Below are 27,477 nucleotides of genomic sequence, written 5' to 3' on the forward strand. Positions count from 1 at the left end.
TGGCGTAGAGCTGGAGAAGATGGGTGGGCTTCGGAGTCAGAGGGACAAGTGTGCAAACCGTGACTCCCTCCCCGTGTGCTTCTGGGAAAGAAGTGACGGGGCCTTTCTCAGCTTTGGTTACTTCATCTATAAAAGTTGGTATAATCTCACTTGTTTAACATTTTTTCCCTGAGAGTTAAGTGAAAATTCTATTATCCAACAAAATTTTAAATATCTGCTCTTTGTCAGGCACTGTTCTAGATAGGCGTAAAGTGGTGTATGAGTCAAATTCCTTGTCCTTGAAGAGTTTACATTCTTTTTTTAAAAAAATATTTTTTATTGATTTTTTTACAGATAGGAAGAGAGAGGGATAGAGAGTTAGAAACATCGATGAGAGAGAAACATAGATCAGCTGCCTCCTGCACACCTCCTACTGAGGATGTGCCTGCAACCAAGGTACATGCCCTTGACCGGAATCGAACCTGGGACCCTTCAGTACACAGGCTGATGCTATCCACTGAGCCAAACCGGTTAGGGCAAGAGTTTACATTCTTAGTAGGTGATACAGACAATGAACATGGACACAAACAAATAATAAAGCATTAAACAGTAATAAGTGCTATTTTAAAAAGGACTATAGAGAGGGATTAGATTTGAAGAGGGGGCGGAATACTATTTAGGATAGGGTAATAAGGAAGGTTGTCTGAGGAAGTAACATTTGAGCAGGGACCTTTATTCAAACCTGGGATTGTGGGATTGTTGACTTCCACTTATCAAGATTGAAAAAGTGAATTGCTTTTCATAAGTAAATTTATTTAATATCCATACATTATAATCAGTCAGGAATTATGCAGGCTTATATACAGAAGAGCATCAAATTTGGAACATCAGTTAGGATATTACTAGATGCAAATGGCTGAAGATTCAAAATATGGATGCACATAACAATGTAAATAGATGCTACAAATTTCTGCAAATCGTGCCTAAAAATGGTCTTCAGCAGATGCTGCTAAACTCTCTTTGGATTATAGCTTTTGAACAAAACAAAATCCCAACGTATTTGGACAGGAGATCTCTAAAACCTCCTCCACCCCCACAGCTGTCTTTATTTAGTACTAAATTTAGAGCAGATGGAGAAACCAGCAAGACAATGCCTGCATCTGCTAATAAATGAATAGTGCTGAGCCAAGCAAGTAGAGAAATCTAGAGTGGTCTCTACATGTCAGCTGAGCTACAAAGAAGGCGAGGCCTCCTGCTTTTGAAGAGTTTATAATCTATACAATTCTATACAATAAAAGCCTAATATGCAAATCAACCAAACAGCCGAACGACCTGTGCAACGACCGGTCGCTATGACATGCACTGGCTACCAGGGGGCAGACGCTCAATGCAGGAGCTGCCCCAGGCCCCAGGCCAGCCACAGCAGGTGCCGGGGGGAGGGGGGAAACAATCGCCCTGCCATTCACCCTGCAGAGGGAGGCGACCGGTGGCAGGGCAATTGGGGGTGGGGCTGGCGCCAGCCCCGGATTGCCCCACTGGAGTGGGCAGCGCCAGGTTGGCCAAGGCAGATGCCAGTGGGGGCCCCCTAATCACCCTGCCGGTCACCCCACAGATCCGTCCTGATCACCGGCCGCCTAGGGACCCTGCAATTTTGTGCATTGGGCCTCTAGTTTAGACATAATATTGTTTGCTAACATTTATTGAGGACTTACTGTGTGCCAAGCACTATTCTAAGTGCTTTATTCATATCAACTCATTTAATCTTCCTAACCATCCTGTGAAATACATGCTGTTATACTATCCAGTTTACAGAGGACACTGAGTCTCACAGATTAAGGGACTTTGCCCAAGGTCACATGGCCAGTGGTCACATGACCAGTGACAGAGCCGGGGTTCTAAAGCCCATGCTCTTAGTCTCCATGCTGAAGTGCTCTCCTAGAAAGACACAGATGGGAATAGGTGGTCCCTATGACTCCATTTTATGTTTACCAGGTGTTCTTTATTATTTTCTAGAAGTCGCCTACCCCTCTTAGAATGTCCCACAGGTCTGTATCACAGGTCTTATGCTGAGCCTTGCATATAATAGGTGCTCAATTGGTATTTATTGGTTTGATCATGGGCAATATTATTTTGAATATAATGGACATAAGAACTTAAGGAAGCTGACCAATGGCATGAGAGATGTGTCAGAGCCTGGTTCAGCCAAGTCCTGCACCCTTTCTGTCTGCCCACACTACACTGGGAGTCACCTCTTTTCCCTCGTGTCTCTCTCTGGAGGCTGTAAGCAACTTGAGGTTAGGCATAGTGTCCAAGTCATCATTGCATCCTCAGTGACCAGGCCAGGGGCTGTGAGGATGTTTAATTGTGAGTGACAGGAACGCAGCTGGCATTTGTTAAAGCAGGAAGAGATGTGTTAGAAGGTCCTGGGGAGCTAGTGGGTTAAAGGAAGAGAAAGCAGCAGAGGAGGTCCAGAGACTGAAGCCAGGGCTCTATGCTGCTGGGCTGCCTTTCTTTCCATCTCTTCCTGCCTCTGCCTGTATTCCTATGGTAGGCAGCCTCCAAGATGGCCCCCCATCACCCCTGCCTCCAGGTATTTATGCCCTTGTGTAATCCCCTTCCCTTGAGTGAGAGCTGGACTGACTGATTCACTTCTAATGAATAAAATATGGAAGAAGCAATGGGATGTCACATTCAAGGTGAAGTTATAAAAAGACTGTGCTTCCTTGTTGAGTGCTCACTTTCTCTTGCTGGTCCTGTGGGAAACCAACTGCCATGCCAAGAGGCAGCCCCATGGAGAGGTCCGTGAGGCCAGGGACCAAGGTCTGCCGACAATCACAGGAAAAGGCTTGAAAGGGGATCCCTCAGTTGAGCCCTCAGAAGTAATCACAGCTCTAGCTGGCGGCCTGACTACAACCTCATGAGAGAACTAGAGCCAGCAGCACCCAGAGAAGCAGTGCCCAGAGTCCTGACCTACCAAAGCGGTGAGGCAATAAATCTTAATATTTTGTGATCGTTTGTGATGAAGCAACAGCAGTGGTACTACTGCTGAATTCTAGATCCAAATCCTTTATCAGCTCTAGGTATGGCAAATATGTTCCACCACTCTGTGGCTTGCCTACTCACTCTTTTGATAGCATCTTCTATGAATATAAGTTCCTAATTTTAATGCCCGATTTAACAATCTGTTTTCTCTATTGTTAGCACTTGTAGTCTGTTTAAGAAATCTTCCCCTACTCCAAGTCCAGGAGTGATTCCATCTTATCTTTACATCCTATCTAATAAAAGAGTAATATGCAAATTGACTGTCACTCCAACACAAAAGATGGCTGCCTCCATGTGGACACAAGATGGCCACCACAAGATGGCCAGCAGGGGAGGGCAGTTGGGAGGGACCAGGCCTGCAAGGGAGGGAAGTTGGGGGCAATCAAGCCTGTAGGGGAGGGCAGTTAGGGGTGACCAAGCCAGCAGAGGAGGGAAGTTGGGGGTGACCGGGCCTGCAGGGAAGGGCAGTTAGGGGTGACCAGGCCTACAGGGGAGGGCAGTTGCGGGGGACCAGGCCTGCAGGGGAGGGCAGTTGGGGGGGGAACCAGACCAGCAGGGGAGAGCAGTTAGAGGCAATGAGGCTGGCAGGGGAGGGCAGTTAGGGGTGACCGGGTCAGCAGGGGAAGATAGTTGGGGAGGACCAGGCCTGCAGGGGAGGGCAGTTAGGGGTGACCAGGCTGGCAGGGGAGGGCAGTTAGGGGCAATCGGGTTGGCAGGGGAGCAGTTAGACATCAATCAGGCTGGCAGGGGAGTGGTTAGGGGGTGATCAGGCTGGCAGGCAGAAGCGGTTAGGGGCAATCAGAAAGGCAGGCAGGCAAGCAGTTATGAGCCAGCAGTCCTGGTAGGATCAGGCCTAAATGGGCAGTCGGACATCCCTTGAGGGGTCCCAGATTGGAGAGGGTGCAGGCTGGGCTGAGGGACACCTCCCCACCATGCACGAATTTCGTGCACCGGGCATCTAGTTGACATATAAATACATCTGAAATTGATTTTTGTGTATTAAGGTAGGAATCCAAGTAATTATTTTTCACTATGGACATCTGATTGACTCTCCATTTATTGAAAAGACAATCCTTTCCCTATTGCATAGGATTTTCATATTTGTCATAAATAAAATACTACATATGTGTGGGTGGTTTTTTTTTCAGGATTTTATTTCACTCCATTGTGTCTTCCTTACAACAATATCACATTGTATCTGGCAGTGAAGTCTCCTAATGCTGTTCTTTCAAGATTTTCCTGGCTATTCTTGGCCCTTTGCATGTCCATATAAACTTCAGAAACAGCTTATCAATTTCATCATCTATATCCACATAAAAACCTGCAGAGCTTTTGATTGACATTGAAACTACAGATAAACTTAGGAAAAAATGACATTTTTCCAATACTAAATTGTCCAAATTTATTTTGTTCTGTATATTTGAGTCTTCTTTAATATACCTGAATATTTTGTAATTTTCAATAGAGAGGTCTTATATATTTTTCTTCAGATTTATTCCTCAATTTTTGATGGCTTCAATGCTCCTGTAAGTGGTGTCATTTAAATTTTTTTCAATTCGTTTGTTGTTGGAATATAGAAACAAAATTGTTTTTCTTTATTCTAACTGAATATCCAGCAACCCTGCTAAATTCACTAGTTAATCCTAACTAGGTTATCTGCTTTATTCTTTTGGATTTTCTATGTACATAATCATATCATCTGCTAACAATGACAGTTTTATTTCTTCCTTTTATTTATTTATTGGTTGAATGACTTGAGAGAGAGGGAGAGAAAGAGAGGAAGATCAATTTGTTGTTCCACTTATTTATGCATTCATTGGTTGATTCTGGTATGTGCCTGGACCAGGCAATGGAACCCACAACCTTGGTATATTGGGACGACACTCTAACCCAGTGGTCAGCAAACTCATTAGTCAACAGAGCCAAATATCAACGGTACAACGATTGAAATTTCTTTTGAGAGCCAAATTTTTTAAACTTAAACTTCTTCTAACGCCACTTCTTCAAAATAGACTCACCCAGGCCGTGGTATTTTGTGGAAGAGCCACACTCAAGGGGCCAAAGAGCCGCATGTGGCTCAAGAGCCGCAGTTTGCTGACCACGGCTCTAACCAACTGAGCTATCTGGCCAGGGCAGGGTCTTATTTCTTTTTAAATCCTTACACCTTTCATTCATTTTTCTTGTCTTATAACACTAAGACCTTCAAAACAAAGTTGTACAGAAGTGGTACTCAGTGGGCATCCTGTCTGTTTCTGAGACCAGGAGGAAGGCTTTCAATATTTTATTATTAAATGTATGTAATATTTATTGTATTTTTTGCAGATATTTATCAGATTAAGGGCATTCCCTGTTCTTAATATGCAAAAGTTCTTATAATGAGTAATAAGTTTTTATCAATAATGTACCTATCAAGATCATTTTACCAGTTTTCCCCCATTAATTATATTAATGTGGCATATAATACTGATTTTCAAATGTTAAACAAACCTTCCATTCCTGGAATAAACTCCCTTTTCCAAGATATCTTATTCTTTATACATTCCTGGATTCAATTAGCTAATTACTTTCTTTAGGGTTTTTATAAGAGAAATTACTCTGTAATTTTCCTTTCTTTTAACGTCCTTAAGTTTTGGCATCAAGGTTACACTGACCTCATAAAATGAGTTGGGCAGTGTTCCCTCTTTTTCTATTTTCTGGAAGTGTTTGTGGAATAAAGGTATATTTCTTCCTTAATTGTTTAGAATGAGTCACTAGCAAAACCATCTGGGCCTGGAGGTGGTTTGTTTTTGTTTTTAGAAGAGTTTTAATCACAAATTCACTTTCTTTAATAAATAGAAAATCTGAATAGTCACCATTTTTTTCTTGTGTCACTTCTGGAAAATTGTGTTTTTCTTTTAAGAAAGTTGTTTTAGTAATTTTACCTAAAATTAAAGTTACTTATAGTATCCTCTTTTAACTTATTAATATTTATAAGATCTGTAGCAATCTCTCCTTTTTCATTCCTAATATAAGTATATTGTAAATAATCTATTATTGGATTGACTGATGAATGGATAAAAACATGTGGTATATTCATACAATGGAATATTTGGCCATAAAAAGGAATGAAGTATCGATATAAGCTACAACTTGGATACATCTTGAAAACATTATGCTAAATGAAAGAAGCCAGTCACAAAGGACCACATATTGTATGATTCAATTGATATGAAATATCCAGAAAAGGCAAATCTAGAGAGACAGAAAGTAAATTAGTGGTTAGAAAGTAGATTAGTGGTAGAAAATAGCTTAGGGCTGGGAGCTGGGGAGGAAAGTGGGAGTGATTGCCAAAGGGTATGGGGTTTCTTTGGGGGATAATGAAAATGTCCTAAAATTGATAGTGGTGATGATTGCCCAGTTCTGTGAAAAGATGAAAACCTATTGAATTGTATGGTATGTGAATTATAGCTCAATAAAGATGTTTTTAAAATTCTATCTTTAGACAGATGAGATATACTCCTTGATCTGGATTTGATTAGATCCTCCTTCAATTTTGTTCAAAGCAACAAATTGGAAACTACCCAACTTGCAAAAGAGTTTATCTAATCATTCATGTTTCAACCCCAATACCAGTATTTCAGTCATCCCTTTCTTTGGTATCCCAGCTGTTTGTCATCTGGACTGGAGGATTGTGCAGTGGAACCAGCAGGCACTGTCTATGCTCGTTCCCAGGAAGATCGACTTTAGGAAATATTTCATGGGAAAGAATGCCTATGTATCTTCAGAAAAGTCTTTGCATATCCCCAGGGGTACAAATACCCTAATTTGAAGACCACTGCAGTAGATCATACTGCCTTTCAGCAAAGGCATATGGGGTGGAAACCTATCGTGTTCCAGGATGCACTAGCTGTATGAAGATGTGTTCCATGGCAAGGTTCCGGGTGAGACAGTGAGGATCAGCATTTGGGCTGCTTAATCAGACGTGGGTATTTCAACAAGGTCAACCCCCAGTCCAGGATGTTTGACAGAGATATGGCCTCATGTGGACAAGCCTATGACCTCTGGAAGGCACGACAATGTAGAGAACAACCTAGACAAAATAACCTTGGTTTCATTTTGGTGACACTGAAGGACTAAATGTGGCTCAGCTCTACCTGAGGCTGCCTGCACAGTTTCTGGAAGTGGCAGGGGGATTTATATAGCTGGAAACTTGATCCCTTGCCTTTCCCCTTTTACTTTTTTGTGGGCGAATTTAATCTTTGTACCTGCCAAGTCTGCTGCGTATATAATTAGCACGCTGACATCTGAGCAAGTGTTTCTCTACTAGCTTTATTTAGGAGTCAAAATATTTTTTCTCTTTGGATAAACTTGGGCACCCTGCTCAACTTCCTTGTTATCCTGGTTATAACAGCTTTTAAATCCGGAGAGTATGTCCATCATGCTGTGTCCACATGTCACCTGGAGTTACCCTGTCCCAACACAGGAAAGCCTGGCATTTAGTTGGTACTCAGTGAACAAGGCACCACCAAATCAGGTATTTAAAAATTTTTGAACAAGAACAGTAATGAAATGGACTAGGCACAGACCTTAACTTTAAGTTTGCACATTCATGATATCAAGACCCAATTTCTTTCAATAAACATTTCTGGGTGCTTGCTATGGGTGGGTGTTTCTGAGAATGTAGAGGTGACTAAGATACAGCCTTTACCCTCAAGAGCTCCATGCAGCAGAGGTACTAGTATTAGCCATTCCCTGATGTACAGGTTTGATCACACAGTAAGTGTCCAATAAATGCTTGATTGAAAAGAGTTCAGGAACCAAGTTTCACTTTAAGCCTAGTCAAACTCTGGTACTTTGCCAGGCCGGCAGCCTAGAGTGGGGCAGAATCAGGCTGTTGTGAAGATGGCTTCAGAATGACTGAGATCCTGAGTTACTAGACCATCTTATCACTACGCAAAGGACTCCAGAACCATCCAGGAATCAAAAATTTTTACTAGAGAAGCCCCAGAACTCAAAGGAATTTAATAGTATACACCATCACAATACTTCTAAATATCCTATATAATAAGAGTAATATGCAAATCGACCGAACAGCGGAACTACTGTTGGTGGTGGTGGGGGTGGGGGGTGAGGTCGAAGCTGGCGAGCAGGCAGCACCAGGCCAGCCAAGGCGCATGCCAGCAGGCAGAGGGAGGGGAGAGCAATGGGGGAACGGCAGCAGTGGCAACTGGCGGCAGAGGGGCAATGGTGGGGGGCAGGGCCGCTTGCTGGCCAGTGCTGTCCCCTAATCGGCCCACCAGTCACCTCCCGCAGAGGCAGGCCAGACTGAAACTTAGGCTCCAAGACTATTAAGGGACACCGCCCTCCCCCCCCCCCCCCCCGCACTGAGGGGTGTCCCAATTTTTGTGCACTGGGCCTCTAGCATACTATAAAACTCTCTGGGTCCTTGAGATGGAAATAGATAGTATGAGATGAAACAGGACTGAGAAGGGGGTTCAATAGAGCTGACAGCCCTGTCCTGCAAGATGTCTCAACACCGTGAAGCAAGGGGCTGTGCTCTTTTTATGCACTGTCTCATTTAACCTTCGCAATGATCCTGTGGGGCAGGATCCTATTCTAGAGATGAGCAAGCGGAAGCTTAGAGAGAGTAAGTAATCTGCGCCAGACCACACAGGTTCCACCGTAAGGTACAAAATGGGACCCTGAAATCAGGTCTTTCTGACACCAAAAACTGATTTATGACCACTCGAGCAGTACTGTTTTTAATATAGCAAAGGGCATTAGGACACTCCCACAGGAACACATAGCATAAAGGGTTTCCCAAACTGGTTTGAGTAGGGAACCCTTGTGAATGAACCAGTACTTGAGACTAGCTTTCCATATATCACATTTTGAGAAATATTGGGGTCTAATGAGTCAGATACCCCAAGGCAGAAAGGAGGTAGAAGGCAAGTGAGAAGGAAAAGCTATTCTAGAAAGGACATTTATTAAAAATGTGCTCAAAGAATTATTAGTAGGAATATGTAAATTAAGCGCAGTTGAATAGGTATCATTTCTTTACCTCCACATTCGTAAGTTCCAGCTCATGGCTCATTTCTGTCGAATAATATTTGATATTACATTCCAACTCACTTAGCTAGTTCTTTAGGATTTGTTGTAGAGTATGATTTACCTAGTAGTTCAATTCATTATGTCATGAATTTTGATAAAGTATAGTATATTCACATTGGGAGCCTAAGTTTTAATTTGCTATGTATCTCAACAGGCCTGCAATTTGTAATTTGGGGTGAGATAATTCTTCATTGTACAGAGCTGACCCAAACTTTACAGAATCTAGCATCCCTGGCTCCTACTGCTAAATATCAGTAGTACTCTCCCCCCACCTCCAGGTCATTTCTTTTTTGTTGTTGTTATTAATCCTCACCTGAGGGTATTTTTTCCCATTGAGAGAGTGGAAGAAAGGGAGGGGGAGAGAGAGAGGAAGAGAGAGAAACACTGATTGAGGGAGACACATCGGCTGGTTGCCTCCTGCACGCACCCCAACTGGGGCCGGGAGTCGAACCCGAGACCCTTCGGTTTGCAGGCCAACACTCTTAACCACTGAAAAACCCCGGCCAGTCATTTTGACATGAAACATCCCCACCATTTCAAAACTCCATCTGGGGGAGTGATGTCACCTGAGCTGAGGACCACAAGGTAAGAGCAAACAGGGAAGTTCAATAACACATTAATTAACGGGTAAACATCTAGCCTGACCCTGCAGTCAGTACTCTAGCCAAGAGTTCAAGATTCAACATGCCGGTTTTAATCCTGCATGTCCAACGTCTCATTATACTTCTCTCTCTCCTGTTAATAACATGAACAGATTCAACACAAACTGCCAAAATACCATTTTTAGCCAAGAGGGCCAAGCCCTGCATACTTTGCCAATAACAGCAATAAAGCTGGGCAGGACTGCACGGGGTACAGCCGTGGCAGCAGCCCAAACATGAAGTATACCGAAGAGGCTATCCTTCTGTCAAGCTGCGCTTTAAAAAGGATGCTAGCTTTTGTTTTATTTTAAAGTGATTTATTATAAAAACACTTGCTCCCTCTCACTGCTGAATCAGTTCCGCAATGACCCTCCATCATTTTTAGGATTATTGGGACGCTAATAATTTTAGACCAAAACAACAACAACGAACTTTGCTGGTTCAGTAACATATTCATGGACATGTCAGTATGTATTCAGGAACGCTGGCTTCACTTCTTGATTGGAATGCCAATCACCATAAAATCTTCCGCTAGAGTCACTTCTTGGAAATCGAACACTGATTCAGCCTGCTTTCTTAGTTCTACGATCCCATCTGCTTCTCCTTCTCTGGCCAAGGCAGCTGGTTTGTACCTCTGACTGAAGTGAGTCAGGACGAGCCTCCTCGCGTGGCACAGCTTGGCAAACGCTGCTGCCATCTGGGGCGTGCTGTGGCCGTGCTCCTTCGCTTTGTCCATCTGGGCGTCGTCCAGGGTCGCTTCATGGATCAACAGGTCTGCTTCAAAGCACAGCTTCACGCCTCCATCACCCACAACCCCAGAACAGTCACCCAAAATGCAGATTTTTCTTCCAACAATAGGCTTTTTTAAGACATCTTGGGGAGAAATTGTAACTCCATTTTCCAGAACAACAGAAATTCCGTTTTTCAGCTTCCCATAGGCAGGACCCGGCGGAACACCTAGTGATGGAGGCAGATAACATCACATCAGGGGAATGGAATTTATGACTTGCTAAGAGAGTCTGTTTTACCAGCAAAGCAAATAGCAAATGGAAAAGGCCTTTTATTTTTTTTTCATAATTTGTATAAATATTTTACTATTTGTGGAAAACTGGAATATTTACACTTTGTTAAAAGTTCCGTGTTGGCAATGCCATAGCACTTAAAACATTTCCCAAGCACATGTGTCCGATAAGTTTTAAGCTAAGTCCCACTGCAACATTATTTGTCAAGATAACAGCCCTGATGCTCTGCTGTGCACGGGAATAACAGTTTTGAAGAGTGCTTTATTTAACAAGCTCATCTTCGGGCAAATTTAAGAGCCCATTTAAATAATGACACGATATCTTATACACTGAATAGCTTAATAAAATAATCTTCTTCATGTGTAGTGACAATTCCACCTTTACCAAATAGGGCTTAAGTCTCATATTAATCTAGAATAGTATCTGATTAGCATTCTGGATAATACCTACAAACAGACAGAAAGTGCTTACTAATTCCAAGGTAGATTATGTTTAAAGTTTCCCAATATAAGAATATTCCCACAGGTCTTTAGATAATAAAAATACCTGTGGCCTGTTATCTTTCCTCGTTATTTCGCATTTTGTTTTAGTTGGAAATGAAGGAAGAGGTTGAGTAAATAAAGAACAAACATGCAAAAGACACCATCATGCTTTTCAGAGGCTCTGCACGGGCCGTGCCAAGGAAGGCGGAGATGCTGGGGGTACATCGCGCCTGGACACCGCCTTCAGAGACGCTGCAGACCCCCAGGCCGGAAGGCCTCGCAGGCAGGAGGTAGGAAGCCTCGGAGGGGCCCCAGGCCTCGCTTTGTGTGCTTGTATTCCACCGCGATGAACCCAGGTACATAAAACGGTGAGGCAGAGGACACTGAACACCACATTAACGTAATCAGGCAGGAAAGGAAAACCCTGAGAGTAAGCGGTCGCAGTTGAAGGTTAAGGTATGGCAAAAGTTCTCAAGGCAAAGATGTCACTGAAAACATCTTTTAAGAGAGACATGGAAAAACAGAACTAGACCTAAGACAACCACCACTACCCTGCCAAGCAAGACAGTGTGAGCTGAAGATAAGCCACACTAAGAATTCGCACCAGGGGAGCAGCAGAGGGAAGGTTAACACACAGACTTGGGTTTTGCTCTGCACAGCATCTTTTGGTGCCAGGAATCTCCCTTAACAAGCAAACTCTGGGCAAAGGGAGCAAGTGGAGAAAATGTCAGTTTTAGGCCTGGGAGACAGGAAAGGAAGGCTGCTGTAACACTTCCCAGAGCTTCGGCTGATAGCAGCTTGACTGACGAGAAGAGAAGAAACACACTTACCGAGGTCTCTCAGCTTCTGTGCGTTGAGTTTCCCCGGGCGCTTCTTCTCCACCACTGAAAAGCCAAAGGAGGGAATTCGGTGAAAGAGGCGAAATGCTTTTACAACAAACTGTTCGTCATCGACCAGAAGGTAGGAGTTTTCTTCCGAGTCTAACAGGATAGTCCTTCCTTGTCCCTCTTTGGGAGAGCTGTCTGCTCTACCCACGTGTGCAAATTCTTTCAGTTCTTCTGTAGGACACTGATCTGCTGTAGGCACCAGCTCATGGACCACGTACGGGAAGACCAACTCCGTGTGAGAGAGTTCCATGGTTCGCCAGATGAAGTCCCGAAGGCCTGCGGGGCCATAGATTTCAATGGGCTGTTTGGTGACCGTGGAGCCACTCTGCAGGCTGATGGTGCAGAGGAGGCCAGGAAGGCCAAAGAAATGGTCTCCATGGAGATGTGTGATGAAGATCTTGGTAATTCTCCCTTTCGATTGAGGGAAAAAAATAAAATTGGGAATTTTTCAGAAGTAAAGATCCATACAAAAATACTTGAAAGACACATAACAACTTACACAGAAAGCAGTAAAATGAATTTAGAGTTTTGTTTATCACTATAAATTTATTTTTAAATATTTTTTCTACATGATTCCAGAAGCAAGAAAGACAGGCTTTCTTTTACTAGGTGGTTTTAGTAAGACAACGTTTTCATAAAACACTTTCAAATTACATAGTGTTACAGTTTTCAGAGTATTTTCTTATATATCCTTTTACCAAAAAAAAAGTTGCAATAAGGAAGTGTACCAAAATAATACACTTAAGTAACTAGATAGGCCTCAGGTGCCAAAAGCATCTGACAGTTACACTGCCCCCTACTGCTCCCTCTGAGAATAGCAAATATGTATTTCCAGCAAAACAAGTTCTTGGGCTTCGATCAACTGGACCAGTGCCTGAACCCAAAACTGCCTTTTAAAGACTCTCTACACTGGACAGAGATTAACTAACCAGGTCAGAGCCTGCTTGTCTGAGTGAGGTTGATGGGGGAGGAGAAAAAGGAAGATGATGAGGGAGGTCAGAGAGCAAGGGGGTAAAGAATGAGAGGGGAGGTGGGCAACAGACACTAGAATGCAGCTCAGAGGGCAGAGCCGGTGTTATTTATGCCAAGGTACATGGACCCATCTCTTCCCTTCACTCTGAACTAACACAACAGCTTTTTCAGTGCATATTGACTTAGGTTATAACTCGATTTACCTAAAAGTAAACTGAATTTACTGCTGGTATGTGGCAGGATGCCACATTAGCATTTTTTTGAGATGCACAAGGTATTTTAAAAGTAACAATCACACCCTAACCGGTTTGGCTCAGTGGATAGAGCGTCAGCCTGCGGACTGAAGGGTCCCAGGTTCGATTCTGGTCAAGGGCATGTACCTGGGTTGCAGGCACATCCCAGTGGGGGGGGGGGAGTGCAGGAGGCAGCTGATCGATGTTTCTCTCATCGATGTTTCTAACTCTCTATCACTCTCCCTTCCTCTCTGTAAAAAAATCAATAAAATGTATTTTTTAAAAAAGTAACAATCACAGTAACACATGTTTAGTGTAACAGAGGCTCTGGTCTGAGCTCATGGCCCACCTCTTTCAAACATGTGCTACCATAAAAGAACAGACGTTTATTGATGCCATACAAGGACAGGAATAGTTTACTATCATGTGACTTGTCCTGTGATACCAAGGCAGGAGTGTTCTCCAAGCAAGTCCTCCAGTCACTGCACCGAGCCCAGGCCCGTGGCTAAGAACAACAGGTTGGGCAGAGGCAGATTTTGAACCTCGAGAATCCCTCCATTTGCTTTTTTCTTTTCTCGTTCAGTCCTGTTTTTGCTGTCTTTTAGAACACAGGCATTTCCCCTTTCCGCTGTCTAGGATGCCAGGGCACTCACAAGTGGACCCGAGGCCTCTGCAGACAAGAGAACTGCTATGGTGCTGAGTCCCGATCCACGCTGACCTCAGAGTGCCACCTCAGACGCTCTGGGCCTCTCCCTATCTACTACAGAACAGAGCAAAGTGAGCACCAAAACAGCTTGCGAACCCAAAGTAAGCAAGACAAATAAGTAAGTAAAAAACTGCTTCCCACCGTTACCAGTTTCAGGGAAGGCAAACATTTCATTTTTCAAGAAACTTGATTTTATTTTATTTATTTATTTATTTATTTTTTAGCCAACGATAATTTTTTTATTTTTAATTTAGTATATTTGACATATAACACTGTGTAAATATAAAGTGTAGGCCTGTTACTTGATACTTTTTTAAAATAAATCTTAATTGTTCAGATTATTACAATTGTTCCTTTTTTCCCCCCATAGCTCCCCTCCACCCGGTTCCCACCCCACCCTCTGCCCTTACTCCCCCCCACTACTGTCCTCATCCATAGGTGTACGATTTTTATCCAGTCTCTTCCTGCACCCCCCACACTCCTTTCCCCCCCACCCCGAGAATTGTCAGTCCACTCCCTTTCTATGCCCCTGATTCTATTATATTCACCAGTTTATTCTGTTCATCAGATTTTTTATTCACTTGATTTTTAGATTCACTTGTTGATAGATATGTATTTATTGTTCATAATTTTTATCTTTACCTTTTTCTTCTTCTTCCTCTTCTTAAAGAATACCTTTCAGCATTTCATATAATACTGGTTTGGCGGTGATGAACTCCTTTAGCTTTTTCTTATCTGTGAAGCTCTTTATCTGATCTTCAATTCTGAATGATAGCTTTGCTGGGTAGAGTAATCTTGGTTGTAGGTTCTTGCTATTCATCACTTTGAATATTTCTTGCCACTCCCGTCTGGCCTGCATAGTTTCTGTTGAGAAATCAGCTGACAATCGTATGGGTGCTCCCTTGTAGGTAACTACCGTTTTTCTCTTGCTGCTTTTAATATTCTCTCTCTGTCTTTTGCTCTTGACATTTTAATTATGATGTGTCTTGGTGTGGTCCTCTTTGGATTCCTTTTGTTTGGGGTTCTCTGCGCTTCCTGGACTTGTAAGTCTATTTCTTTCACCAGGTGGGGGAAGTTTTGTCATTATTTCTTCAAATAGGTTCAGTATCTTGCTCTCTCTCTTCTTCTGGCACCCCCATAATTCTGATGTTGGTACGCTTGAAGTTGTCCCAGAGGCTCCTTACACTATCTTCTTATATTTGGATTCTTTTTTCTTTTTGCTTTTCCAGTTGTGTGTTTTTTGCTTCTTAGTATTTCAATTCTTTGACTTGATTCTTGTGTTCCTCTAGTCTGCTCTTAGATCTCTGTATAATATTTTTTATTTCAGTCAGTGCATGCTTAATTTCTAGTTGGTCCTTTTTCATATCCTCAAGGGTCTCACTAAATTTATTGGCTTTTTCTAGAACATTCTTGAAAAACCTTATAACCGTTGTTTTGAACTCTATATCCAGTTGTTTGCTTTCCTCCATTTCTTTCATTTGTGACCTGTTTCTTTGTCTCCGCATTTTGGCTGCTTCCCTGAGGTGATAAGAGTGGCTTTGTGTGCTAGGTGTCCTATAAGGCCCAGTGGCCCAGCCTCCCCAGTTATCTGAGATGGACACTCTTGGGGCACCCCTTTGTGGCTGTGTGCACAGTCTTGTTGTAGTTAAGCCTTGATTGTTGTTGGTATCACTGGGAGGAATTGACCTCCAGGCCAATTGGCTGTGAGGATCAGCTGTGTCTACGCTGGGAGAACTTTTGTGCTGGAGACACCCTTATGAGACAAGACTTGCAAAAGCCTCTGTGCTCAGCTTGGATGGGGCGGAGTCTCAGGGCAGAGCAGACAGCAATGGCTTCCTGTCAGCCCTGCCCTAAGAGGCCGCTGGGTCTCAGTGTCCTGCGGTAATCACTGCAAGCACCTCTGAGAGAAAGCCGCCCTCGAGTTTCGCCCACTGCCAGACAGTCCAGTTTCTCCCTGAATGAGTCTGGGTCCCCAGAGTCTCGCCTGGAACTGGAGTTCAGAGCTGTCGGTAGCTTTTGTCTCCCGCCCGATTGAGAAAGCCAGCCATGTACTCAGTTGCCAGCCCTCTCCGCGCGCGTGCCTCTGTACCTCTGCCTTCTGCAGCTCCTCTGAGTCTCAGTGTGCTTTTCTCTTTCCTTCTAGTTGTAGAATTTCCACTCAGCCAGCCTTCCTGTGGGTCTGGATGATGTCCATTTTGTCTTTTAGTTGTAGTTTTGAAATTGTTGTGCGAGGCAGCAGTTTAGGTGTTTACCTATGCCACCATCTTGGTTTCTCCCAAGAAACTTGATTTTAGAGAGAGAAGGAATGGCAACCACCCTTATCAAAGGTAAGAGGAAGCTATCAAATGAAGAAAGAAAAATGCATGAGTTCCCTTTTACCCAAGAACAAGAAAGTGCAAGGGAATATGTCATCCATATAGGAGTGGAATACTAAGCATCCTCTCAGTGATGATGCAGTTATATCTACTACCCTTGGAAATGTCTGCAATATAGTCCTCGGATATGTTGTTCAGTTGAAAAAAAGCAGATTACAGGAAGTATAGTGATTCCATTTATGCAAAATTATACACACAAACATACACACTATACTCACACTGTTACCTTATCTACATGTACAGAAATTTTACTTATGAGATGCAGTCTTAGGCTTTTCTTTTTTTGTTTTTCTGTATTTTTAAGGAATAGTTTATTGATTTTTAGAGAGAAGAAAGAAGAGGGACAGAGAGAATGCAACATCGATTGGCTGCTTCCTATATACCCCCTGCTGGGGATTGAGCTGGTAACCTGGGTATGTGCCCTTGACCGGGAATTGAACCAGCAACTTCCTGCTGCACTGGATGACATACAACCAACTGAGCCATACTGGCCAGGGCTAGGCTCTTCTTATTTACACTTTCCTGCTTTGTTTGAATTTTTACAATGAGCATGTGTACTTTTTAAAATTATTTTTAAGGGAAAAAAAGGAAGGCTAAGCTCAGTCTTTGGTATTATGACAGAATTGGACATGGCAAACCTGTACTTGTTAATCAGAGGCTTGCATATTAGGACCATGGAAGCTTGAAAGATGTCTATTTAGATAAATACAAAGTACTTCCTTATGAAACTCATAAAATATTATTACCCCAGGAGGTAGTACAAGCTGAAAGGGTTTCAATGAATCAAATAATGATAGGCCCATATTGTGTTACTGAGAGAAACCAATAACCTCCTGGTGTTCTATAAGTCCCTCTTCTTGAGGGTGGATGGGACCTGTGATTGGCTTCTAACCAGTAAAATATGACCCAGAGATACAATGTGATTTCATTATGTTTTAAGACTCCATATGGCTTGTAGATTTCCTCTTGAGTTTCTTTCTCCTTTGCTGGTACTACTCTAAGGTACATGAAGCACAAACCCACGTGACCAGGGGGCCTCTAGGAGCTGTGGGAAACCTTGGTCCTACAACTGTAAGGATTCTGCCAACAGCCTGAGTGAGTTCTGAAGCAGATTCTTCCCCACGTGAGCCTCTGATGAGACCTCAGCTTCAGCCAATTACAGACTGAAGCTTAGTGAGACCCTGAAGCAGAAAACCCAGATAAACCAGGCCCCAACTCTCTAACCCACAGAAACTATAAGATAGTAAATGCAAATAGGACACTAAACGTGTAATCTGTTTTGCAGCATTAGATAAATGATGCAGCATTAAGTAAAAAGGAAAGACTTATCCCCATACCCAAACCTCTAATACCCACACTTAACAGTTTCTTGTTTCTATTTTAATCACCTTCCCACATCAACCCCTGCTCTCTGAACAGTTACATATTACAGCCTCCACTCTGGTCTGTGCCTACCCTGAGAGTTTTCACAGAAGAACACCTGTGAGACCCAAGGGACATAAAGCACAGTACCTGCCGTCACCTAGGGGCTTCAGTACAAGGCAATGTATAATTGGGGTTGAACATATCCCAAGTGATATTCATTAGTTCATTCCTCCAACTGCTCTTTTCTTGACACCCAGGTCTGGGACATAGCCATCTGTAACTTGTAATAATTCCTCACTTCTTCACACTCTAGATATTTAATCAGTCACCACCTCCTGTTGGCTCTACAGGTACCCCTTAGATTAAGTGTCTCTTCATCCCTATTCCTACTTCCTGCTTCAACATCCTCATCTTCTCTCTCTTCTCTCAGATGAATGCAATTGCCTTGAAACTGGTCTCTCTGATGCTATTCTCTTTCTGCCATAGGAAAACTCTGTCCTAAAACACAAATCAGACCATGTCACCCCTGCCTAAAACCCTTTAATTGTTCCTTTTTGCCAAGAGAATGGTAAGGTCCAAATACCTTAGCATACCACAGGAGACTTCACAGTCTGCCCGCACTTACTTTCAGCATTCTTCTCTCTCTTCTATCTTAGCCAAGGACTCAATGCTCTGGATGGCTTAATATTCCCCAAACATGTCTGGAAACTTCCGTACTAGTTGCTCACTTTGTTGCTTGTTCTTTGAATGTCCAGCCCTACTTATATCCCCAGAGAAACTTCTCTTAGATCCTAGCTCAACTGTTACCATCTCTGGAGTGATCTCTAAACACACCGATAGTTAGTGTACCCCTCCTCTGTACGCCAAAAGGACTTAGAAAACACCTCCATTATTCTCTTTATCACATTACATTATGACTGCTTGCATGTCAGTTTCCACTGTGGATGATCCTTGGATGCTAGAACTCTCTTGCTTTCAGTCATCCAATGCCATGCACTCTGTTGAGTCATAGGGAAAGTAACTTCAATAATCACCATTTGTCAAGACCTAATAAGAGAGAGGCACTGCACTAAGTACTGAACATGTTATTCATGCTTTTACTGAACAAATATTTACTAGGCATCTACAAAGTACACAAGTGACCACTAAGCTTAGTACAGGGCGATAGTGCACATAAAACAACGATTTAAATAACATCATTTTAGATACAGATGATAAGAAGTTAATAAAAATAGGACAAGCCTGTAGAATGCCTGGGGCGAGAGGAACTAATTAACTATAGAGATCCGGGAAAAGCCTCTGAGGAAATGGCATTTGAGCTAACAGTTAACTGATGAGAAGATAACCACACAGAAAAGGGATTATTATATACTAGAGGCCCAATGCACGAAATTCGTGCAAGAGTAGGCCTCCCTTCCCCCCGCCCCCCACTGCCGGCACCGACTTCCCTCTGGGACCCAGGCTTCCCTCGCAGCCCCAGCTTCATCTGGAAGGTCATATGGAAGGTCATCAGGTCTAATTAGCATATTACACTTTTATTATTATAGATAATTCTCATAACATGCCTTCTTAAGTAGAAGTTTTTATCCTCATTTTCAAGATGCTGATCTGCTATGATCACAAGCTGAGTCACAGCTGGGACTGGAATGCAGGTCTGACTCTGACTAAGGCTTTTCATCGGTGTGCCTGCGTTTCCCTGCTGCTGGGCCTTTGCTCACTCCACTCCCTCTGGCTGAAATGCCCTTCTCCTCTCCAGCCCAGGGAATCCCTCCTCTTCCTTCAACAACTCACAAGTCACCCTCCAAGATGCCTACTGCGATAACTGAGTGGGAAGAGCGTCTCCCTCCGCTGAACATCTACTGCCCTTTGCATTCTCTCACGAGACCTACATCTCCTGGTGGAAAGGAGTACACACACACACTGTTCTTTTGCTTGGGCAGTGTCCATCTAATAAGCCTCATGTACCTCACTGCATCCTCTACTCTGAGCCTCTATAAATCTCTGCTCTCAAAACTTACAGGAAGAATGACAATAAATAAATGAAAGTTCAGTGGGTGTACCAGATGCCTGAGGGCTTTCCAAGCAAAGGCCCAAGGAAAGCCAGGGAGATGAGGCAGAACAAGAGATGCTCTTCATGAGATAGCTGAATGCACACTGACCTGCTTTAAGCTGGCTTTTCATAAGCTGCGTCTGGGTTCCCTCCCCACAGTCAAAGAGCCAGCACTCGCCCTCACACCGAAGAACCAGAGCAGAGGCACCCCGGGTTGGGGATGGGTATGCTGCGCCTGTTCCCAGAAACGTCACATCCATAGACATCTTCTACCCTGCAACGGAAAGATCACCTCGGGGTTATTTCACATCTCTGCTCAAAATCACCAAAAAACGGGTTCCCGAGAGACTTAAGTGTTATTTAGGCCAGTGGAACTATTCTACTGCATGATGCAGAAGAGACAGACGTCATGGTTATACATTGATCAAAACCCACAGAATGCACACTCAGAGTGAATGAACCCTAATGTAAACTTTAGTTAATAATAATGTATCAATGTGGGCTCATCAAGGGAACAAACATACCACATTACTGCAAGATGTTGACATCGGGGGCGAGGAGTAGAGAATATATAGGAACTCTGTACTTCCCAAGCATTACTTTTTTTTTTAAGTCCTTCTAATAAACACTAAACAGCAATCACCACTGTATTTGAGTTCTGACACGGGATTTAATTACATTTACTAAGTGGTATGCCTGGTGCCCATCGTGATGAGCCCTTTCTCTGAATGATCATAAATACAGCAATGCTCTACAGCATTTTCAACCAGTGCGCCGTGGCACACCGGTGTGCCGCAAGAATTTTTAAAACATGCAATACCTATTTAGTCAGGGGTATTGACCTCTTTCCCCTTAGATTGTCAAATAAAAAAAATGACAACAGCCAACACAACAATAGCCATCCATATGAATGAATCAAAATTATACCTATTTTTAAAAAATATATTTTATTGATTTTTACAGAGAGGAAGGGAGAGGGATAGAGAGTTAGAAACATCGATGAGAGAGAAACATCGATCAGCTGCCTCCTGCACACCTCCTACTGGGGATGTGCCTGCAACCAAGGTACATGCCCTTGACCGGAATCGAACCTGGGGCCTTTCAGTCCCCAGGCCGACGCTCTATCCACTGAGCCAAACCGGTTATGGCTATACCTATTTTTTTTTTTATTAAAACAGCAAAAAACGTATTTCTTGGTGCGCTGCAGAATTTTAGTAATTAGTTTGTATACCATGAGATGAAAAAGGTTGCTAATCGCTGCTCCACAGCATTATAGTAACGCGAGTGAAGGCCTCACTCTAAGTGTCCATCACTGGTCAGGATCTGGGGTGCTGCTGTAAGTGATCAGCAATAACCTGCTGAGTGTGTAGATTTCTGCCAACTCCTGGCATCTCTTTTTCTTTTCACTGTTTCTGGGCACATCGGCCATCGCTGCTATACTTCTGTGATGAGATGTGCATCAAATAGAATAAATTCAAACTTGTACATAAACAATCATAGGTCATCCATACTGAGGGCCGAGAGCAAAAAAAAAACACAATAACAACATCATTTTAAGAAAAAACACTAAGATAAGAACATCTGATAGAGAGCTGGATAAATATACAAAATTGACAATAACTTCTCTCAGTCTTAGCAATAACCAGATAAAAATAGAAATGGGAAAGATCTCATTCACAAGAGAGAAAAAACTTATAAAATTACTATTAATAACAGGAAATAAACAGGCTCTAAAAGTCCCAGATGCATATTAGGTCCCTTAATAAGACTTAGTATCACAGAAATGTTCATTTTTTCATAATTAGTATAGATATATTTAATGCAAATTCTGTCAGACTTCCAGTGACAGTAATCTTGGAACAAAAAACAATCAAAAGATGGAAGAAAATAATGTCTGAGAATGGGCAAGAAAATTACATAAAACAGTAAGTAGAGAATTGCCTTTCTAGATATTTTACTTACTTTACTAGGTAAGCGGGTATACTATAATTAAGAGAATAATATTGGCACAAAAAATAGAGGTGAAAGAGAAGGAATAGTCTAAAATAAATCTAGGAATTTATGGGACTCAATATGTAACAAAAGTTTAAAAAGGGTGACATTTAATAAGCAGCACTGATATAAATGGTTATTTTTACAGAAAAAAAGTAAAGCAAGATACTCACTTTGCATTGCATATAAAAATATATTCTATGACGTTTAGAAATTTAAATGTAAGAGGTCCAATAAAATATGTTTTAAAATATTAGGAGAACATGTATATAATTTGGGGATTGGGAAAGCCCTTTTTAGCAAGACAGGAAATTCAGAAATTTCAAAAAAAATAGACTTTTCACTACATATAAACTTTCATATATCAAGGCTCAGAGTCAAAGGACAAAAAAAAGGCACCTGGAGAAAACTATTTATACTGTATGATAAAGAGTTAATGCCCCTTGAAACAAATTCAAAATACCAAACATCTGATAGACAAAATACACAAACAAAAACTCAAATCAAAAAACTGATACAATAGATAAATGGATATATACAGGAAATTCACAAAAGAAATCTAAACAACCAATAAACATGAAAAGTGCTCAATCTCCAGGTAGAGGAAATGCAAATTAAAGAAACGAACACCATTTCCCCCACATCCACTGGCAAATATTAATGCTAGCCAGTGCTAACCAGAACAAGATTGGCATTCATATGTTACTAGTGGTGGGTGTGAACTGCTATTATGTTTTGGGAGAGTAATCTGGCAATATATATTACCAATAATAATGATGTTGTTAATAACAATTCATTAACCCAACACTCCCATTTTTGAGAATCTACCCTATAGAAATAAAAGATTTATGTATAATGATGTTTACTGTGGTACTTTTAAGGTGGCTAAAATTTGGAAGCAACCTGAAAAAAAATCAATAGGGAAACAAACTGAGTGTTTTATTATACAGTCATGCCATGAACTATTTGTTCTGCAGCTAAGTCAGGTCTGTAACTCTTGTCCTAGAGGGATGACAGTGAGAAAACTTACAGATGGCTATGGTATGATCTCATTTTCATAACAATGTCCAAAACCCCCACATTTATGAGAGACAGAGAAAGTCTGGTGTGGAGGATACACACCATATTATTAATACCAGGGGTGACTAAAATGGAGAAGGGAAGAGATTATTTTTTCTTTTAAATCTTTGAATTGATTTTTAGTTGCAATAAACAGCATTTAATTTATTTTATATATAACTAGAGGGCCCAGTGCACAAAATTCAAGCATGGGTAGGGTCCCTAGCAGCTGTTGGCGGGGGCCTCCCTTCCCCAGCTGCCAACTGGGGCCTTCCTTTATTCTGCGACGCCCCTGGTGGTCAGTGCACATCATAGCAAGCAATCGAAGTCCCGGTTGGTCAAACTCCCGAGGGGACACTTTGCATATTAGGCTTTTATATATATATATATATTTCTTTAAAAGTGATTATTTTTTTATTTTATTTATTTATTTATTTTTAAATATATTTATTGATTTTTTACAGAGAGGAAGAGAGAGGGATAGAGAGTTAGAAACATCAATGAGAGAGAAACATCGATCAGCTGCCTCCTGCACACCTCCCACTGGGGATGTGCCCACAACCAAGGTACATGCCCTTGACCAGAATCGAACCTGGGACCCTTCAGTCCACAGGCTGACGCTTTATCCACTGAGCCAAACCGGTTAGGGCAAGTGATTATTTTTTAAAAATGTGTCATATGGCTGAACATGCTTTTCAAACTACAATTCACCTAATCTTCCTTTCCATTTGGGATACAGTCTGCTCCCCCGTCTTTCCCCCACCCCCTTCACACACACACCTTACACACACAGGGGGTACATCTCTCTACCCCACACACAAGCCTTTAGGTTACTGCTAGTGTCCCTTCCATATGCTACTCCACACTTTCACTTCTAAGATCAAACCTTCCACTGCTAAGTAGTTTAATCTGCAGAGGTTTCCTATTGGATTGCAGTTTGCAAGACAGATAAGAATAGCCCTAACCGGTTTGGCTCAGTGGATAGAGCGTTGGTCTGCGGACTAAAGGGTCCAGGTTTGATTCCGGTCAAGGGCATGTACCTTGGTTGCGGGCACATCCCCAGTGGGAGGTGTGCAGGAGGCAACTGATCTATGTTTCTCTCTCATCAATGTTTCTAACTCTCTATCCCTCTCCCTCTGCCTTCCTCTCTGTAAAAAATCAATAAAATATATTTTTAAAAAAAGACAGATAAGAATAAACAAAAAGAAAATTAAAAAAAATTAAAAGCTAATAAATGCAGGAGGAATAATAGAATATAATCACTTTGCAATCCCTAAAAATGATGGATCTAGGCCAGTGGTATATAACCCTGGAGCTTATTAGAATCAGCTTTTAAAACATCAATGATTGGGCTCCATCCCAGAACAATTAAACAGGAAATTCTGCAAGTGAGATATGTGTTTTAGTATTTAAAAAAAAAAAAATGCTTCCCCTGAGATTCTAATGTGCAGTCAGATTTGAGAACCACTTAATGAGAGGATAATGAAGAACAGAACTATAATGGATGGATCAGCTGACTTGAACTCACGCACTAGTCAATTTTTTAAAACCTTTTTATGAAAAAATGTCAAACACACACACAAAAGTAGAGATTAGTGTACTGTACTGCCACACACCCATCGCTGAGCTTCAATAATTATTAACTAATTCATGGTCAATCTTATTTCATCAGTATCCCCTACCCATCATCCAAGCATATCTGATAAGTGTATTGGGCACTTCCATCAGGAAATACACACTGTCTGGCTGTCTTTCTTTTTCTGATGTTAACAGGCACTAATGATCACTGCCAGAATCCATTATTTCATTAGGGGTTGCCAAAAGGTGGTATTCTCTCCTTCCTTCGGCAGTTATTAGCTGGCATCCTTCTGTAATTCCCTGGTCAATTATTTAGTTACCCTGTGGAACAGTTTGTTATTTTTTTAAATCCTCACCGAGGATATGCTTACTGATTTAGAGAGGATCGAATCCACAACCTTTTGGGGTATGGGATGCTCCAACCAACTGAGCCACCCAGCCAGGGCACCCTGTTGTGCAATTTGTACACAAGTGTCCGTTAATCTTAACACCGAAAGACAGACCTTATCTAACTCCTGATGTGATGCCATATGAAGCACACAGAAACCCTACCAGGTTTTCTTGCCAAAAAGTAGAACCCGAATCCTCTAAGTCTGTAATGGAAATACCAGTTTACTAAAGGACCCCACAGGGAGGGAAAAAGCCAAATCCAAAATGTAGGAAACTTTACAGGACAAATGATTTGATTTCTTCAACAAGTAAATTCCAGGGGGAGGGGGTCGTAAGGATAGAGGGGATAAAGAAATGAAAAGTCATAATGTTTGGATCTTGAATTGGAGAAACGGATAATGGGTGGGGAAAAGGAGAATTGGGAAAATGTGAATACTGACTGGATAGATGATAATATGAAATGCTTATTAGGTTAATAATGGCTTTATGTTTTTTAAAAAAGGAGTTGAACCCAGCCAGGGTGGTTCAGTGGTTGAGCCTCCACAGTTGGATTCAGGTCAGGTCACATGCCCGAGGTGCGGAGCTGCAAGCTCCATCCCCAGTAGGGGGCGTGCAGGAGGCAGCGGATCAATGATTCTCATCATTGATGTTTCTCTCTCCCTCTCCCTCTCCCTCTCCCTTCCTCTGTGAAATCAGTAAGAATATATTAAAAAAATAAAAAAGGAGTTGTGTTTTATAAACATAAACAAGTATTTAACGGATACAATGGCGCATTTCGATTTGCTTTAAATAACCCACTGGGGTGAGGGTAATAAATAAAACCAGGCTGATCATGAGTTGGGAATTCAGTACACTATCTTATTTTCGTATGTTTGAAAGTTTCCATAATAGAAAGTCACAAACCAACTAATAACAAACCAACTCATCAAAACCCCTCTACTAGGTCAGGAAGTCATCAGATTTTTATTTACTCAATGGTGCATGTTTTGTGTCATGTACCATTCATTCTAGACACTAGGAATTAAAAGGAACCAAACCAGATTTGGTCCCCATCTTCTTGGGACAAAAAACCCCAGCCGCCTGCTTTCTCCTGGGAGACCCTCCCGGGACCGAGTGCACATCCGCCGGGAACGCACACAGGACAGCGCCTCGCTCCGGCCCGGCGGCTCTCGGCCTGGCCGCCCGCACAGCCACCCGGCGCTTCTGGGGCCCGAGCAGATGGGAGGCTCCCCGGGCGATTCCACGGGCTGCGGGGTGAGAGCCCGTTTCCGGGCGCCCGGCGACCCCGCGGCGCAGGCGGGGCAGACGCGCCAGCCTCTATTTTAGGGGAGAAGGGGCCCGGCCAGGGAGGCAGGGGCGTGGCCAAGGCGGAGCAGGGCCGGAGGCCAGTTCTCCCCGTGCGCGGGCCAGGTTCCCTTCCTAGTCGGTGTCAGGGTCCCCCAAGGACGGGTGGGCGGCGGCAGGAGCGCGGACCGAGGCGGCTCCCGCCTCCGGCGCTGGACGAGGCGCGCTCGCTCCCGGGCCTGGTGCAGGGCGCGGGGCCCGGGCCGCGAGGCGGAAGGAAACGCCCGCGCCTGGCCGCGCGGGAGGTCGCGGCGGCGCAGACCCTGCCCGACCCCTCCGGCGCGCCCGGCCCTACTCACCCACGCCCGGCCCGGGGAAGCCGCGGGAGGCGTAGGCCCGCAGCGAGGCCGGCTGTCCGCGGGCGGCGACGGCGCGGGCGGAAGTGCGCCGCCGGCTGGTCCGCGCGGCCGCTCTAGGACGCGCCGGAGGTCCGCGCTCGGTGGCGTCCACCCGGCCCTTCCGCGGGGGAGGCTGGAGACACCTCCCCTGGCCCCCAGTGGGTCCCGGTGCGCTGGGCAGGATGGTGGCGGGAACCGTGAGGACCAGGGCGCCACGAGTGAAAATGTTTCCTGTTCTCTTTTTTCTGTGTCATTTTTTCAAACAAGAGCGTTGTCTCTGATGCTTTGCTCATGCACTGGTTTGTGTAATTTCTCTTCTTTCGTTGGGACGAATCTCCCAGCCACCAACCCTAAAACGTTCAGCTGGAGGCGCCTGAAGAGGGAAAAGCAATGTGCTTTGAGTCCGAGTTCACATCGGCATTGCGGTGGATCGTGAGCCTCGGCTCTTTCTCCACTTGCCCTCCCCAAGAACGCCGGGGGTGCCTGCTTAAACCTGCAGCGCCTGTGCCGCACTCGCCAGCAGCATTGCCGGCGTGTTCTCTTAGGTATCACACAGCCTGCGAGAGTCCAGGGTGATGCAAACCACTAGGGGTCAAACCTCATTCTGGTTAAATTCGAGCATTTGGAAAAAGTATTTCAGGCTCCCATGCAGTGCCAGATGCGCTGATTTTTGCTCGATATACGCGAGGTGGTCAAAGTATGCAGTAGCCAAATATAAGCCATAGAGGAGCTATGTATTTGGGGTGTTTTGAAACTCTCATGGTGCGGAAATCAAGAACACTGGCCCCCTCTCCCGCACATCACCTCACCCCACGCCACTGCTTTGCTCCATAAACCGTTAAGTAATCCACTTTTTGGCCTCTTCAAAGCCTTTGTTTCTTCGAGTATTAATTGAGCTCCGACTTTGTGGATAGGATTATTTTGATAGTGAG

The 27,477-nt window shown here is 43.3% G+C and overlaps 1 protein-coding gene across 1 annotated transcript; it reads right to left on the bottom strand.

Annotated features, from left to right (window-relative positions):
• Positions 1 to 483: 483 nt before the first annotated feature.
• On the bottom strand, positions 484 to 26,621 carry ELAC1 (elaC ribonuclease Z 1). The gene is made up of 4 exons (XM_080686616.1): positions 26,507 to 26,621; positions 19,954 to 20,118; positions 12,087 to 12,554; positions 484 to 10,709 (listed from the first exon to the last, which is right to left on the bottom strand). Exons 2-4 carry the CDS (start codon positions 20,108 to 20,110, stop codon positions 10,243 to 10,245), a joined length of 1,092 nt encoding a protein of 363 aa, XP_080542742.1. The 5' UTR covers positions 20,111 to 20,118; positions 26,507 to 26,621; the 3' UTR covers positions 484 to 10,242.
• Between the last annotated feature and the right edge of the window lie 856 nt (positions 26,622 to 27,477).

Source organism: Plecotus auritus (genome assembly GCF_963455305.1).
Source record: "Plecotus auritus genome assembly, chromosome: 8".
Lineage (NCBI taxonomy): Eukaryota > Metazoa > Chordata > Mammalia > Chiroptera > Vespertilionidae > Plecotus > Plecotus auritus.

Excerpts from the sequence above, each read along its gene's own strand:
- ELAC1 (XM_080686616.1), bottom strand. The coding sequence starts at position 20,110 with ATGTCTATGGATGTGACGTTTCTGGGAACAGGCGCAGCATACCCATCC. Across the intron at positions 12,555-19,953 it reads GAAAAGCCAGCTTAAAGCAG|GGAGAATTACCAAGATCTTC; the intron begins GTCAGTGTGCAT and ends CTCAATCGAAAG. Across the intron at positions 10,710-12,086 it reads ACAGAAGCTGAGAGACCTCG|GTGTTCCGCCGGGTCCTGCC; the intron begins GTAAGTGTGTTT and ends CTCCATCACTAG.